This window comes from Salvelinus fontinalis, chromosome 34 (genome assembly GCF_029448725.1).
Source record: "Salvelinus fontinalis isolate EN_2023a chromosome 34, ASM2944872v1, whole genome shotgun sequence".
In the NCBI taxonomy this organism is placed as follows: Eukaryota; Metazoa; Chordata; class Actinopteri; order Salmoniformes; family Salmonidae; genus Salvelinus; species Salvelinus fontinalis.
In genome coordinates, this window is record NC_074698.1 from 27,062,614 (window position 1) to 27,077,603 (window position 14,990).

At 43.9% G+C, this 14,990-nt stretch overlaps 2 protein-coding genes across 5 annotated transcripts in view; one reads left to right on the forward strand and one right to left on the reverse strand.

Moving 5' to 3' along the window:
* Positions 1-22: 22 nt before the first annotated feature.
* On the forward strand, positions 23-4,962 carry LOC129833641 (sodium/myo-inositol cotransporter 2-like). The gene is made up of 5 exons (XM_055898347.1): positions 23-1,205; positions 1,342-1,510; positions 2,786-3,001; positions 3,250-3,400; positions 3,697-4,962. Exons 1-5 carry the CDS (start codon positions 802-804, stop codon positions 3,918-3,920), a joined length of 1,164 nt encoding a protein of 387 aa, XP_055754322.1. The 5' UTR covers positions 23-801; the 3' UTR covers positions 3,921-4,962.
* Positions 4,957-14,990, reverse strand: part of LOC129833640 (rho GTPase-activating protein 17-like) — a 66,786-nt gene continuing 56,752 nt past the window's right edge. Inside the window, exons 14-21 of one of the 4 annotated variants that reach the window (XM_055898344.1) lie at positions 14,871-14,984; positions 14,396-14,487; positions 14,126-14,243; positions 12,889-13,200; positions 11,933-12,054; positions 11,171-11,599; positions 9,092-9,142; positions 6,863-6,952 (exon numbers count right to left, since the gene is read on the reverse strand). In XM_055898344.1, the coding sequence (XP_055754319.1) occupies positions 9,135-9,142; positions 11,171-11,599; positions 11,933-12,054; positions 12,889-13,200; positions 14,126-14,243; positions 14,396-14,487; positions 14,871-14,984 (1,195 nt within the window). In that variant the 3' untranslated portion in view covers positions 6,863-6,952; positions 9,092-9,134. Of the gene's footprint in view, positions 6,953-9,091; positions 9,143-11,170; positions 11,600-11,932; positions 12,055-12,888; positions 13,201-14,125; positions 14,244-14,395; positions 14,488-14,870; positions 14,985-14,990 lie in introns of all 4 variants that reach the window. The other 3 variants (XM_055898345.1, XM_055898343.1, XM_055898346.1) reach the window with 3 other exon arrangements.

Here is a 14,990-nt window from a genome sequence, read left to right on the forward strand (position 1 = left end):
TGTCTCTCTCTCTTTGTGTACTCTCCATACTCATGTCTCTCTCTCTCTCTGTACTCTCCATACTCATGTCTCTCTCTCTCTGTACTCTCCATACTCCTGTCTCTCTCTCTGTGTGTACTCTCCATACTCCTGTCTCTCTCTCTCTGTGTACTCTCCATACTCCTGTCTCTCTCTCTGTGTGTACTCTACATACTCCTGTCTCTCTCTCTCTCTCTCTCTGTACTCTCCATACTCCTGTCTCTCTCTCTCTCTGTGTACTCTCCATACTCCTGTCTCTCTCTCTCTGTGTACTCTCCATACTCCCGTTTTCTCTCTCTCTCTGTGTGCTCTCCATACTCCTGTCTCTCTCTCTCTGTACTCTCTATACTCCTGTCTCTCTCTCTCTCTGTGTACTCTCCATACTCCTGTCTCTCTCTCTCTCTGTGTACTCTCCATACTCCCGTTTTCTCTCTCTCTCTGTGTGCTCTCCATACTCCTGTCTCTCTTTCTGTACTCTCTATACTCCTGTCTCTCTCTCTCTCTCTGTACTCTCCATACTCCTGTCTCTCTCTCTGTACTCTCTATACTCCTGTCTCTCTCTCTCTGTGTGCTCTCCATACTCCTCTCTCTCTCTCTGTGTACTCTCCATACTCCTGTCTTGCTCTCTCTCTCTCCCTGTGTACTCTACATACTCCTGTCTCTCTCTCTCTGTGTGCTCTCCATACTCCTGTCTCTCTGTGTACTCTCCATACTCCTGTCTCTCTCTCTCTCTGTACTCTCTATACTCCTGTCTCTCTCTCTCTCTGTGTACTCTACATACTCATGTCTCTCTCTCTCTCTCTGTACTCTCCATACTCATGTCTCTCTCTGTGTACTCTCCATACTCCTGTCTCTCTCTCTGTGTACTCTCCATACTCCTGTCTCTCTCTCTGTGTGTACTCTCCATACTCCTGTCTCTCTCTCTGTGTGTACTCTACATACTCCTGTCTCTCTCTCTCTCTGTACTCTCCATACTCCTGTCTCTCTCTCTCTCTCTGTACTCTCCATACTCCTGTCTCTCTCTCTTGCTCTCCAGGTCTGCGTGGTCTGATGATGGCGGTGATGATTGCTGCTCTCATGTCCTCCCTCACCTCCATCTTCAACAGCTCCAGCACCATCTTCACCATGGACCTGTGGAGGCATGTCCGGCCCCGCGCAACCGAGTGGGAACTCATGCTCGTGGGAAGGTACACATACACGTGCACTCATACTCATGCATACACATACTCATGCTCGTGGGAAGGTACACATACACGTGCACTCATACTCATGCATACACATACTCATGCTCGTGGGAAGGTACACATACACTATCCTCCTCAGGATGTTTGTGCTGGTTCTGGTGGTGGTGTCAGTGCTCTGGATCCCTGTGGTCCAGGCCAGTCAGGGAGGACAGCTGTTTATCTACATCCAGTCCATCAGTACCTACCTCCAGCCTCCTGTTTCCATCGTCTTCCTGACTGGATGCTTCTGGAAGAGGACCAATGAGAAGGTGTTTTTTTGTGTGTGTGTGTGTGTGTGTTGGGGAGAGAGCGAGAGAGAGAGAGACGGGGCAGAGAGAGAGGTAGAAAGTGTAAATACAGAGTACATTCTGTGAGGTAGTGAAGGTGTCTGTAGTGTAGTGAAGGTATCTATAGTGAAGGTGTGTGTAGTGAAAGTATGTGCAGTGATGGTATGTGTAGTGAAGGTATGTGTAGTGAAGGTGTGGTGAAAATGTGTGTAGTGAAGGTATATGTAGTGAAAGTATGCGTCTCACAAAGACACTGCGGTTGGAACCAAAAATCTAACATTTGGACGAAAAGGACACATTTCCATGGATCTAATGTCAATTGCTCATGTTTCTTGGCCCAAGCAAGTCTCTTCTTATTATTGGTGTACTTTAGTAGTGGTTTATTTGCAGCAATTTGACCATGAAGGCCTGATTCAAACAGTCTCCTCTGAACAGTTGATTTTGAGATGTGTCTGTTATTTGAACTCTGTGAAGCATTTATTTGGGCTGCAATTTCTGAGGCTGGTAACTAATGAACTTATCCTCTGCAGCAGAGGTAACTCTGGGTCTGCCATTCCTGTGGTGGTCCTCATGAGAACCAGTTTCATCTTAGCGCTTGATGGTTTTTGCGACTGCACAGTTCCGTATTGACTGACCTTCGTGTCTTAAAGTAATGACGGACTGTCGTTTCTCTTTGCTTATTTCAGCTGTTCTTGCCATAATATGGACTTGGTCTTTTACCAAATAGGGCTATCTTCTGTATGCCACCCCTACCTTGTCACAACACAACTGACTGGCTCAAATGCATTAAGGAAAGAAATTCCACAAATTAACTTTTAACACGGCACACCTGTTAATTGAAATGCATTCCAGGTGACCTCATGAAGTTGGTTAAGAGAATGCCAAGAGTGTGCAAAGCTGTCATTAAGGCAAAGGGTGGCTACTTTGAAGAATCTCAAATATATTTTGCGATTTCTACACGATTCAATGTGTTATTTCATAGTTTTGATGTCTTCACTATTATTCTACAATGTAAAAAATAGTACAAAGAAAGAAAACCCCTGGAATGAGTAGGTGTGTCCAAACACTTGACTGGTACTGTGTCTGTAGTGAAGGTAAGTGTTTGCATCTGAAAATAGGCTGAACTTGGTTTCCACCTACAGGAATGAAATTCTACTCAATTTGCAATCAGATTGCAGTAAAAGTCAGATTGCAGTACCAATCAGATGTATTGAAAGATGATATAGAGATGAAATGTCCCTCCTTTGTGTTCTGCAGGGTGCTTTCTGGGGCCTGTTCCTGGGCCTACTGGTGGGCGGTGTGAGGATGGCCCTAGACTTTATCTATCCCTCACCACTGTGTTACCAGGAAGACAGCAGGCCTGATGTGGTGAAACATGTCCACTACCTCTACTTCTCCACCATGCTGTCTATGTTCACCCTGGTGGTGGTGGTGGGGGTCAGCCTGGCCACGGAGAAACCCAGCCCAGAGCAGGTGAGTGGAGGCTGGGGAGTGCTACTAAACCAGAGCTCAAATACAGTATCTTGATAGTGATAGTGATGGCAATTGTGTATTTGAACAAATCAACCTATTGATTTCAACGACACTGTGATAAATTAAGAATTTGCATCTACAGTACTGTCTAAATCAAATATAAACTTGAGATAGACAGTGTTCTAAATGTGAGCACGATATGGCCTATCACTAACCGTTGCTGTGTTTGTGTTGTTGCTACGGAACAGATCAGTCGCCTCACCTGGTTCACCAGATTTGATAAGGTGGAGAAGAGCAGTGGAGCTTTAGAGACAGTAGAGACTGTGACTAGTGCTACAGAGACCGAGATAGAAGATAGGGAGCAGGAGGCTAACAGAGAGACACACCTTCAGAGGAAAGGTGGGTAGTGTTGTCCCTTTTTAGGTAGCAGTAGGTTAATACTGGTAAGTTGCTTCAACAATACTATGGCCCATGATTCATTCAATACTCACAATCCCAGTGCTTGAAGTGGACTGAAATAGGTGCCAGCATTCATTTTGGGTGCCAGTACTGTTTATATTTAGGTGCATGAATATTTTTAAGACAGCAATATTCTATAAGATGCCGGTACTCAAAACTGAGGCGCCAGTACTGGTGTGTTCCAGTCCAAGTCAAACACTGCTCATACGCATATACCCACATTTCTCTCTCCCCAGTGTCCTCAGAAGCCAGTGTGAGGAGCCAGTCCAGGCTGAAGGCCGCCCTCTACTGGCTGTGTGGGATGGAGCGGCAGAAGCAGGGTGACAGCGCCCCACAACCCCCTCTTCTTCTCGACCCCGCTAGCTCTCTGGAAGAGGACCCATGCCTTAGCCACATGGTCGACGCCAACCTCATCATCTGCCTCTCCATCGCCGTCTTTATCATTGGCTACTGGGCCTAGTGAGGAATTGTCAACAGCCAATGATATTGGCAGGGACAGGTGGTGCTTGGCCATTGCTGCAGCATCATAGGAGTGCTGCTGAAGTGTCACAGCAGGCTGTTATTTATTATTGTATAATAGCAATGTATAGTTGTTTTAACCCCTCCACCCCCCCCCCCCTCTTCAGAGGACAAATATCTTCAGCTTTTTTTACAGCTTTTTTTGCTACATGAACATACATTTGACATACATGATACTTTTATATAAAGCAGTCACACAACAATAATACATTACCAAACGCTTTAATCCCAACCCTCAGCCAATCCCACCTATCACCATAGACCACCCTCTTTTGCCATATCTTTTTCAATTGTGCTGTGATTTTTCCCCAATATTTTTGAATCTTTCTAATCGTATATTATGCACAGATTGTGAGCTAAAGATGAAAACCTTTCCTATGAGTATTATTATATTATTGACTGACTATGGCTTTCCAAATAGCCCAACACTGCTATTTGTAAGGTTAATTTTAAGTGCATGTTGTGATTTTTTTTAACCATTCCTCAACCTGTGACCAGAAACAAGCTACATAGGGACAATACCAGAATAAATTATCTAGTGATTCTGTCTCTTCACAGCAAAATCTACAGAGCTGAGATTGTTGCCCCATTATATATGGCATTCTGTTGGTGGCAAGAATTGTATATAATAATTTAAATTGAAAAACTCTAAGTATTGAATCAAGTGTAGTTTTTTGTACCAGTTCATAATCCCTATGCCATGGAATTGGTACAAAAGTTCCTCCTATTTATGTTGCACCCTGGATGGCGCAGCTGTCAACATTTGTCCTCAGATGAAACTGGTATATTATTCTATTTATGCCAGTTCCTTTCAGACAATTTGTATCTTTACTATATGGCAGTGTTTAAATGGGCATGATGCCTCTTAATATGCTACATTTATTATAGTTCTTACTAATAGTATACATTCCATTAGATTAGAATATACAGTATAAATTCAGTATTCAGCTGACATGAATAAACACGGATTATTACTGTTTTAAGTCATGTTTTGTTTTCTTTATTTGGAGTAATAATACCCAAAACTATTTTCCTTTAATATGAACAAACAGTGGCGGATCCATTCACTCATTATCGATAATCTTTGTTCAGGTTGAAAAGACACGGGCAGAAAAAAAAGCTACGCAAATCACATTCAAAACGTGCAATGTAGTGAAACAAAAGGCAATAATCGAAAGCATAGTGACAAGCCAAGTTACCCACTAAAGATTGTCAACATAATATCCTTAATTTGAATAGTAATCATAAAATAAAACCTGGGATATTGTTCTGTTGGGTTGTTGCTTGTCCATTTCCTGAGCTAAATTAAATCAAAACGGATATCAAAACAAATAACTTCTCAAATAAAAAATCTGTGGCAGGAAATGTCCAATCCATCACTTTTCTTTTAAAGGGGAAATCTGTGACTGGTATACACATTTTTGGCAGGGGTGACTATTTTGTTTGAATTCAGCTCTGTCAATAACAATGTATCACATGGTTTGATTGGGGTCGAATAAAACTCGGTCCTATAGTATATTGAGGTAAGACAGGTTAAAAACAACGAATGAAACAGGGTGAATATTGGGAGTGGAGAAGGCACACTATGCAACGAATGAAACAGGGTGAATATTGGGAGTGGAGAAGGCACACTATGAAACAAATGAAACAGGGTGAATATTGGGAGTGGAGAAGGAACACTATGAAACGAATGAAACAGGGTGAATATTGGGAGTGGAGAAGGCACACTATGAAACAAATGAAACAGGGTGAATATTGGGAGTGGAGAAGGAACACTATGAAACGAATAAAACAGGGTGAATATTGGGAGTGGAGAAGGCACACTATGAAACGAATCCAGTTACTTCAATTGCACTCCTCACTGATACTTTTTTGGTCCTTGGCAACTATTTATTAAAACATTTATATTAGAAACACAAAGCAGCACACTCACCAAATGTAGTTATTAATCAACTAGCATCTTTGGTCCTTGAGCTCTCATCAAATCAAGTAGGGCACTTTATAGGATTCTTTGGGCTCACCATGTATATTTGCTCATCAATAGCACTTTCTGCATTATATTTGTATTATTTGGCCCATTAAAAACCATTAAAGAAATTTCTCAAATGGGGCAAATTTGCAGTTTTGTAGACAAACTTAGGTAATGCATTGAGGACATGTATACAAATGAGCAATTTCCATTCAAAAAAACATTCCTACAACCACCATACAATGTACCACAGGGAGGAAAGCTGCATAATACAAACATACTAGTTCTGAGCTTTTAGGTTTACAAGCTTAGCCTCCCACCCAGCCCCAATTCAATGTCAGCATTCTACAATGGATCCAAAGATCAACGATGAAACAGTATATTCAGATTTGCATCAGATGCTTCCAGGTACTGGGTCATAACATTACAGCTTCGCCAGCATTGGAGTTCAGTGGTTATATATATATATATATATATCATGTTTAGCAGGTTGAAGGTTCAATGAACATGGGGTGATCCTGTGCTCCAGTTCCAATACTGTTCAGGGTTGATGGTTTATGGAAGGGTGTTGGTGTTGGGTGGGTGCCAACAGTGCTGAGTTTGGATTTTGGAGCTAGAGAAGGTTGTCTAGTCCCTGTATTGTTGTAGAGAGTCATGTTGGCTAGGGATTGTTTGTTGCAGACATTATTGCTCACTGGATTGATGGAGCACAGGGAGTTTGTATGGTCCAGTCTGTAGAGGCTCAGAGCTGACTCTGACTACGGCGATTGGACGAATGGCTAGCATATTGACCAATTGGGCAGAGGCAGAATGTTTTTTTGGTGATGTCAGTTGGAGTGATCCCTCCCGCTTTCACAGACTGGTGCTCTCTGATTGGATCTCAGGGTCCGAGGGTGGGGTTGGAGAGGGGGCGGGCTCATGACCAGCAGAGCTCTCCCCTTGTATGCCCACCGTAATTTCAGGGATAAGGGCTCGGCCAATCCCCTTCAAGTTCAGGCTGGCATCTACAGAAGACATTTAGATTGACAGGTAAGTGATCAATCAGGCAAAACACAGCCTACTAGGGTTAGTATTAATTCCATTTTAATTCAGGCAATTCAGGGGATAAATTTAAATTCCAGTTCAAGAATTGAGAAGTGATATTTATTAACCAATTCAGGGGATAAATGAACATTTCAGTTTAAGAATTGAGAAGTGGTATTAGCCAATTCAGGAGATAAATTGAAATACCAGTTAAAGAATTGAGAAGTGCTAATTATCGTTTTCAATTAGGATTTTTCGGTTTCAGTTCACTTCCTGAAATGATGCAATTGACCTTAACCCTGTAGTACACCACTATCAGTCTGCAGCAAGAAGCTCTACAGAACAGACAGAGGCACACACATCAGTCACCGAACAGACCATATCCACATCAGACACCTCAAACCTAAGGAAAGCACACAAACTCTGCATACTGGAGAAAAGACACCAAGGATTTGTCATATTGTAAAATATATATATATATATATATATATATATATATATATATATATATATATATATATATATATATACTGCTCAAAAAAATAAAGATCCTCCAGCATGACCGCTTTGGCGATGGGTTAGTCATGGTGTGGGGTGGCATTTCTTTGTGGGGCCGCACAGCCCTCCATGTGCTCTCCAGAGGTAGCCTGACTGCCATTAGGTACCGAGATGAGATCCTCAGACCCCTTGTGAGACCATATGCTGACACATGGACATTTGTGGCCTGCTGGAGGTCATTTTGCAGGGCTCTGGCAGTGCACCTCCTTGCACAAAGGCGGAGGTACCGGTCCTGCTGCTGGATTGTTGCCCTCCTACGGCCTCCTCCACGTCTCCTGATGTACTGGCCTGTCTCCTGGTAGCGCCTGCATGCTCTGGACACTACGCTGACAGACACAGCAAACCTTTTTGCCACAGTTCGCATTGATGTGCCATCCTGGATGAACTGCACTACCTGAGCCACTTGTGTGGGTTGTAGACTCCGTCTCATGCTACCACTAGAGTGAGAGCACCGCCAGCATTCAAAAGTGACCAAAACATCAGCCAGGAAGCATAGGAACTGAGAAGTGGTCTGTGGTCACCACCTGCAGAATCACTCCTGTTTTGGGGGGTGTCTTGCTAATTGCCTATAATTTCCACCTTTTGTCTATTCCATTTGCACAACAGCATGTGAAATGTATTGTCAATCAGTGTTGCTTCCTAAGTGGACAGTTTGATTTCACAGAAGTGTGATTGACTTGGAGTTACATTGTGTTGTTTAAGTGTTCCCTTTATTTTTTTGAGCAGTGTGTGTATATATATATATATATATATATATATATATATATATATATTATATATATATATATAATAAAAAATAAAAGGAAATACATTTGACTATGACAGGGTAGTTGAATGCCACTTTTGCATACTGGAGAAAAGACACCAAGGATTTGTCATATTGCAATTTTTTATATATATAATAAAAAAGGAAAGACATTTGACTATGACAGGGAAGTTGAATGCCACGTTCTAGTCACAGTTCGTACATTTTCCGATGTGGGAAATGGGATTTCAATAACAGAGTGGCTTGGAGAGTATTGTTGGTGTGCTACTCTGAAATGCTAGAAGTGCATCACCTGGGTTCTAGAGGGCTTCAAGGAAATGAAGCTAAATCCAGTCCTTTAGATGGTCTGGACATGAATGTTCAAATATCCCACAACTCTTTGCTTTTATGCAGATTCATTCTAATGTCCAGGCCTTCTATTATTTGACTTAGATAAGAAATAGGAAGTAGAGTACCGACTGGACCATCAGTATCAGACTGGACCATCAGTATCAGACTGGACCATCAGTATCAGACTGGACCATCTCTTGGACTATCCCAGGGGTGTTAAGAGTGGTTAGTTAACAAGGGTAGGTGTAAGTAGCCTTCAACCACAGCCATGGCACAACAGGGTGGGAATCACATGTATGTTATTTACTATTGGCAGGCAGGGTTAATGCATTGGGCTCAACCACACACACACACAGGCACACGCAGGCAGACACGCACACACATGCAGACAAACACAAGAGCACTTACGCACACACACGGAGAGCAAGGGGCTGCAACTCAGAGCGTCAGCCAATCATATCCTTACCATTACCTGCCTCTCAATCTCAGCTCACAGGCAGGGCGGCAGCTCACACATCTGCAATATTCCAATATTTACCCATCATGCATTTTAAATTAAATCACCACAATTACAGTGTATGGTGTGCGTGAGGCAATACTAAAGGCAGTGAGACATGAATCCAAGTGAACAAACACCTTTCATTGTTACATTTCTCTCTCTGTGAGAGTCCTGATGAAATCACACAATGCTCGATTAGCTAGCATTGTCAGCAGCATATGATTTCATTGGCAGTTGGACAGTTAACTGTGTTAATACAGTAGAAGACTTCGTGTTGTGTTTGCTTTGTGTCACTGTTTAATATCTAATACATTTGTGCATACACTTTTTATGTAGTGCTTTTTGTGTAACTATGTCTGAAACAGACTTAGCCAGAGCTTGAAACAAAAGATTCTCAAAATGTCCTTCCAGACTAAAGAAAGAATGCATAGATAACATGCAGTATAATATAATATTAGTGGCCTGAGGGCACACACTTAATGTGTTGTGAAAAGTGTTATGAAATGTAATGTAATATTTTAAATGATTTGAAAGTAAATGAATGCTGTTAGCACAGGCCCAGAGACAGTATCGTACACCGAGACAAATTCCCGGCTACATTGTTGAATAGGACTTTTTTTTCTGATTTGGACTCTGAGCATATAATGGAACGTTTGGCAAACAAGGACATTTCCATTAGTGCAGGATGTGTGTGTGTGTGTGTGTGTGTGTGTGTGTGTGTGTGTGTGTGTGTGTGTGTGTGTGTGTGTGTGTGTGTGTGTGTGTGTGTGTATGGAAATAGAGCCAACAATACATCAGTATGTGCTACTGCAATACCGTGTCTGAGTCAGCCAGGGAGCCTCCTGCTCTGCTTGAAACCTTGAGAGTTCCAACCAGGAAAACTGCCACCCCCACACACACCCACAAACTCCTCTGTTGAGATTCATTTCCAGCTCTGATTATTATGTGAAGCTAATAGGAGCCGATTGGTGAATAATACACTGAAACTCTATCCTTCTTTTAGTCATCCCTCCGTCCTTCCTTTCTCTGGCTGCATTTTAGACTGTGTGTCATACCTTCTAGAGACGTCCTTTCTCTGGCTGCATTTTAGACTGTGTGTCATACCTTCTAGAGACGTCCTTTCTCTGGCTGCATTTTAGACTGTGTGTCATACCTTCTAGAGACGTCCTTTCTCTGGCTGCATTTTAGACTGTGTGTCATACCTTCTAGAGACGTCCTTTCTCTGGCTGCATTTTAGACTGTGTCATACCTTCTAGAGACGTCCTTTCTCACCAGAGTATGTTCCCTTTTTACCACACGATGTATCATATCTCTGATAGGATATGGGCTATGACTCTATTACCTATGACTCACACAGCACATATTGAGAGCTGGATGGAGTCCTCTGTTGTAAGGTATACTGGCCAACTAGCTCACCCAAGTAAGTTTGTGTCATAACAGTTTAATATCCGTTATAGTCATGAGTAGTTTGTGTCATAACAGTTTAATATCCGTTATAGTCATGAGTAGTTTGTGTCATGACAGTTTAATATCCGTTATAGTCATGAGTAGTTTGTGTCATGACAGTTTAATATCCGTTATAATCATGAGTAGTTTGTGTCATGACAGTTTAATATCCGTTATAGTCATGAGTAGTTTGTGTCATGACAGTTTAATATCCGTTATAGTCATGAGTAGTTTGTGTCATGACAGTTTATTATCCGTTATAGTCATGGGTAGTTTGTGTCATGACAGTTTAATATCCGTTATAGTCATGGGTAGTTTGTGTCATGACAGTTTAATATCCGTTATAGTCATGAGTAGTTTGTGTCATGACAGTTTAATATCCGTTATAGTCATGAGTAGTTTGTGTCATGACAGTTTAATATCCATTATAGTCATGAGTAGTTTGTGTCATGACAGTTTAATATCCGTTATAGTCATGAGTAGTTTGTGTCATGACAGTTTAATATCCGTTATAGTCATGGGTAGTTTGTGTCATGACAGTTTAATATCCGTTATAGTCATGAGTAGTTTGGTTTGGGAAAGGATGGACTGTAACTTTACCGGTGATGACCTTGGAGGCGGAGCCGCAGGTCCCGTTGCTGTCGTCATTGGTGGGCGGCTGACGCGGCGGCGGAACTGTAGGTCGGGAGCGTGGCTTCGGAGCCGGCCTGGTGGGGCGAGGGAGGGAGCCAGAGTGGAAGGAGGATAGAGGGGTGAAGGGGGTGGAGGTTGGACCATCGTGAGGAGGGGTGCTAGGGGGTGTGGGGGTGTGGGGCGGAGAGGGGTCTGACTCCCCCTGAGACTGGGGGGCTTGTGGGGGCTGTGGGGGCGGGTGGCTGGGGGCGTGGATGGGGGTTTCTTTACCAGAGTGGCGTCGTGGAGCGATGAGGGGGTAGGGGTTGTTAGACGCGGGACTGTGGCCAAGGGTGGAGACATTAGCTACAAAGGGGTTGGCCTGTTTGGGTGGGGCAGGGGCTTGCTTCTTAGTACCTGGGGAAGACACAATAAAACCATGTATTTAAACTATGAAATCACACTGATCAAAGCACTGATAAGTACGTGAGTTAAAAAGGTCTGAGCTTTCTGTCTGATTTGATTGATGCTATTGTGGTCCTCTGTAGCTCAGTTGGTAGAAAATGGTGCTTGCAACGCCAGGATAGTTGGTTCGATTCCCAGCACCACCCATGTATGTATGCATGACTGTAAGTCGTTGTGGATGAAAGTGTCTACTAAATGGGATATACTAGTTGAAATACGTTGTGTCAGTCTCTTAAGTGGAAACTACCAGAGGGTGTTGGGTGGTCAGAGTGTGTTCTCTCTCACCTCTGCGTCCAATGTGGGGGCTGGGACCCCTGCATCCTGCCTGGGAGTGGGGCGTCCCCACGGTGAGCTGGGAGCCCCCGTTCCTCAGGGGAGGGGGGGTGGAGGTGGGGTCATGGCCAGGGCTGTGAAGATACAGGACAAACCCACTGTCACCTGTCAGTCTACAAGCCAGGTCTCAATCAAACTGCATCACAGGTCAAGTTAGTCACTTCCTTGGCAATCATGTATAAGAACAATTACAGTGACAGTTACATGAGTCAAATCATAACATGGAAAGATTAAAGACAATTATGTCTCTCATAATGAGAGGAAACACCGTGTGTTTCCAACTGACACAAAACAGATGCAAAAACACTACAGGAAACACGGGAAGTTCATTCAAGGAAACTAATTACAGTTGCACATGCATTGAGGATAACCAGAGCAGGAGTACCAAGCCTGCTTGGGATGATACCAGCATGGTAAACCATAGGGCTGTGAGTCAAGAGTTTGGGGCAAACATTAGACAACTACATGAAACGCCAAAGCAGACAGGTTTGCATGCTTGGGGGAGGGCTGACCAACAGACAGCCACATGAATGGTCCGGACAGACAAATATTTAAGAAGGCAGGACAAGCACCCTGTCTGGGAAGGGATAGGACAATAGACAAGCTTCAATCACAAAGCTGCTTCCTGGATCACTAGGAGAGGCCTTTCAATAAACAGCTAAATCATTGGTTTTGGGACATCGGTTTGATTTACAGCGTACTTGATTTCATTGGGTGTGATTACAACACACAGTATTAGCCTGCATAGAACATAAAGGGAACAACCAAACACATAACGGTCAATGACAGAGTGAGTAGCTATAGGTTGATCAATCAGGATCGACAGCAGGGCGGCGCACAACCTTCTGGTTTCTGTTTGGCTGATTGGTGACGGGAGGGGAGGGACTCAGTTTCTGCTTCCTCCTTACCTGCTCTCCTCAGCGCTGTGCTGGGTAAGAGGCAGAGGCTGCTGCCCTGTGGCCACCTGGACCTCTGGTGCCCCACCCTGACCTTGACCCCCACTACCACCACCACCACCACCACCCCCAGCCAGGCCAGGCTGGCCAGCCTCCGTACTCCCACACAGAGTTTGCTCCTGGGTCTGGGGGACGCCTCCAGCCTCTGGCGGTGGTAGAGGGGGCTGGAAGGCGGGCGAAGAGGCATGATGGTGCTGTTTTCTATTTAGAGTGGCAGCTCTACGTGGGGTGGGGGTGGGGTCACCCAGTTTGTTAGGAGCAGGGCTATACAGGGGGGAGAGGGGAGAGAGTGAGGGGTGAAGACACACCGATGACAACATCAGAGAGGAGAGAGACAGAGAGAGACAGAGAGGAGAGAGACAGACACAGAGAGACAGAGAGGAGAGAGACAGAAAGACAGAGACAGAGACAGAGACAAAGAGACAGAGACAGGGACTGATACAGAAAGGCAGTTAAAAGAGAGACCGCTCCAGAGAGAGAGAGAGAAGAATGAGGTATTAACCAAAGGCCATTGCTAAAGCAGAGATCACATGATTCTAGTTCAAGTGACCTTTGAACTAGTGAACTTTGAGCTCCTGCCATTTCTTACAGCTTGACAACAGAATAGAGTGACAAAACACACAACCAGTAACCTAAAACCTAAGCTTTAATAGAGGTGGCATATAAGAGGTTCAAAGTGTTAAACATTGTTTCGCATTTCAAAATGGTGACACAGCTTGATAAAAGTGTGATTCAATTCAAGACAAGTGAGGGTTAATCCTTATATCTCCTGAAACAATATGTTACATTTAAGAACAATTCTTTGTGAGAAAGTGTGCTTATTCATCACGTTCACCGCTGGCCTCGGTTTAAACACACATTTTATTGGTTTGTTTCTACAATCATCTTACATATCGGTAATACTGTAGTGTTAAAACACACACAAACACATTGGAATTGGAATGGACTTTCACAAAGTGGGATTATGGATTCACAAACTGTCTCCTAGGGTATAGCTTGGACTTTATTAAGAAGGCAGTGGATTGGCTCTTCCTGCTCCCCAGCGGGCGTTTCTCTGACTGTGATGGACTCGTCAGCCACTACATAGAGGGCTGAGACGGCCCCCTTGGACTCCTGCCTGGTCAGTGTCCGGGGATGGGTGCTGAGACCTGGGCTGGGACGGGGGCTGCTACGGGGGTAGGACAGGTACCTGTCTTTGCGGGGAGTGTCCCCGTCCACCAGGCTTCCGGGGCGTCGCCTCTCGAAAGGGCCTGGGTCAGGTTCAGGGGTCATGGCCACGAACATGCCCGACACGTTAAAGTCCACGTCTGGTGAGAAGTGAAACACAGAGGTCAGCAAACAAGACAACAGGCATTTCCTGTTCTATGTCGCGTGAGGAGTAACTTAGGAGTAACATAGTCACTTAGATAAAGACTTTCTGTAACACAATCCCTCCCAGGTTCAAGTAGAGGTCTCTTACCATCTGGGAAGAACCAGTCAGCGTGTTGGATGATAGGTTCTATGATGGCCACCACATGGACCGAGGTAGCAGCAGCCATCTCTGCCAGAGTCCTGAGGACAGAGGGGGAGAGACAGACATCAAGATCAATGAAACATCAAGATCAATTAACTACTGTATATATGTACTGTACAACACTACCAATGCTAATTGTTTAACTCAAATGCAGGAGATGGATTTGTAGAAATAAGAAGACAGGGAAGCACTGCTAAGGTGCACAACGGTAGTTTTTTGTAGACAGAAGGTGCTCTTTGGTAAAAGGGGTAAATGGGTCATCAAAAATAAAGGAGGACCAAGACACTTGGAAACAAAGATTTTTATGTGTTATCTTTGTTTCCATTGAACATGCCATACAAATAAAGGAATTGTTATGAATGATATGAAGAGTGCCTTGGTCCTTTCTTTTTGATGCATGGGATGGATGTGTATTGCTCACCCCTCAGTCTTGGACCAGAGCAGGTTGGGTCCCAGCACTATGGCGATGTTACTGGGAGTCATCTTATTCACCTCACTGTCCTGGGCCAGCTTGGATAGGAATTTTACCAGATACCTGCAA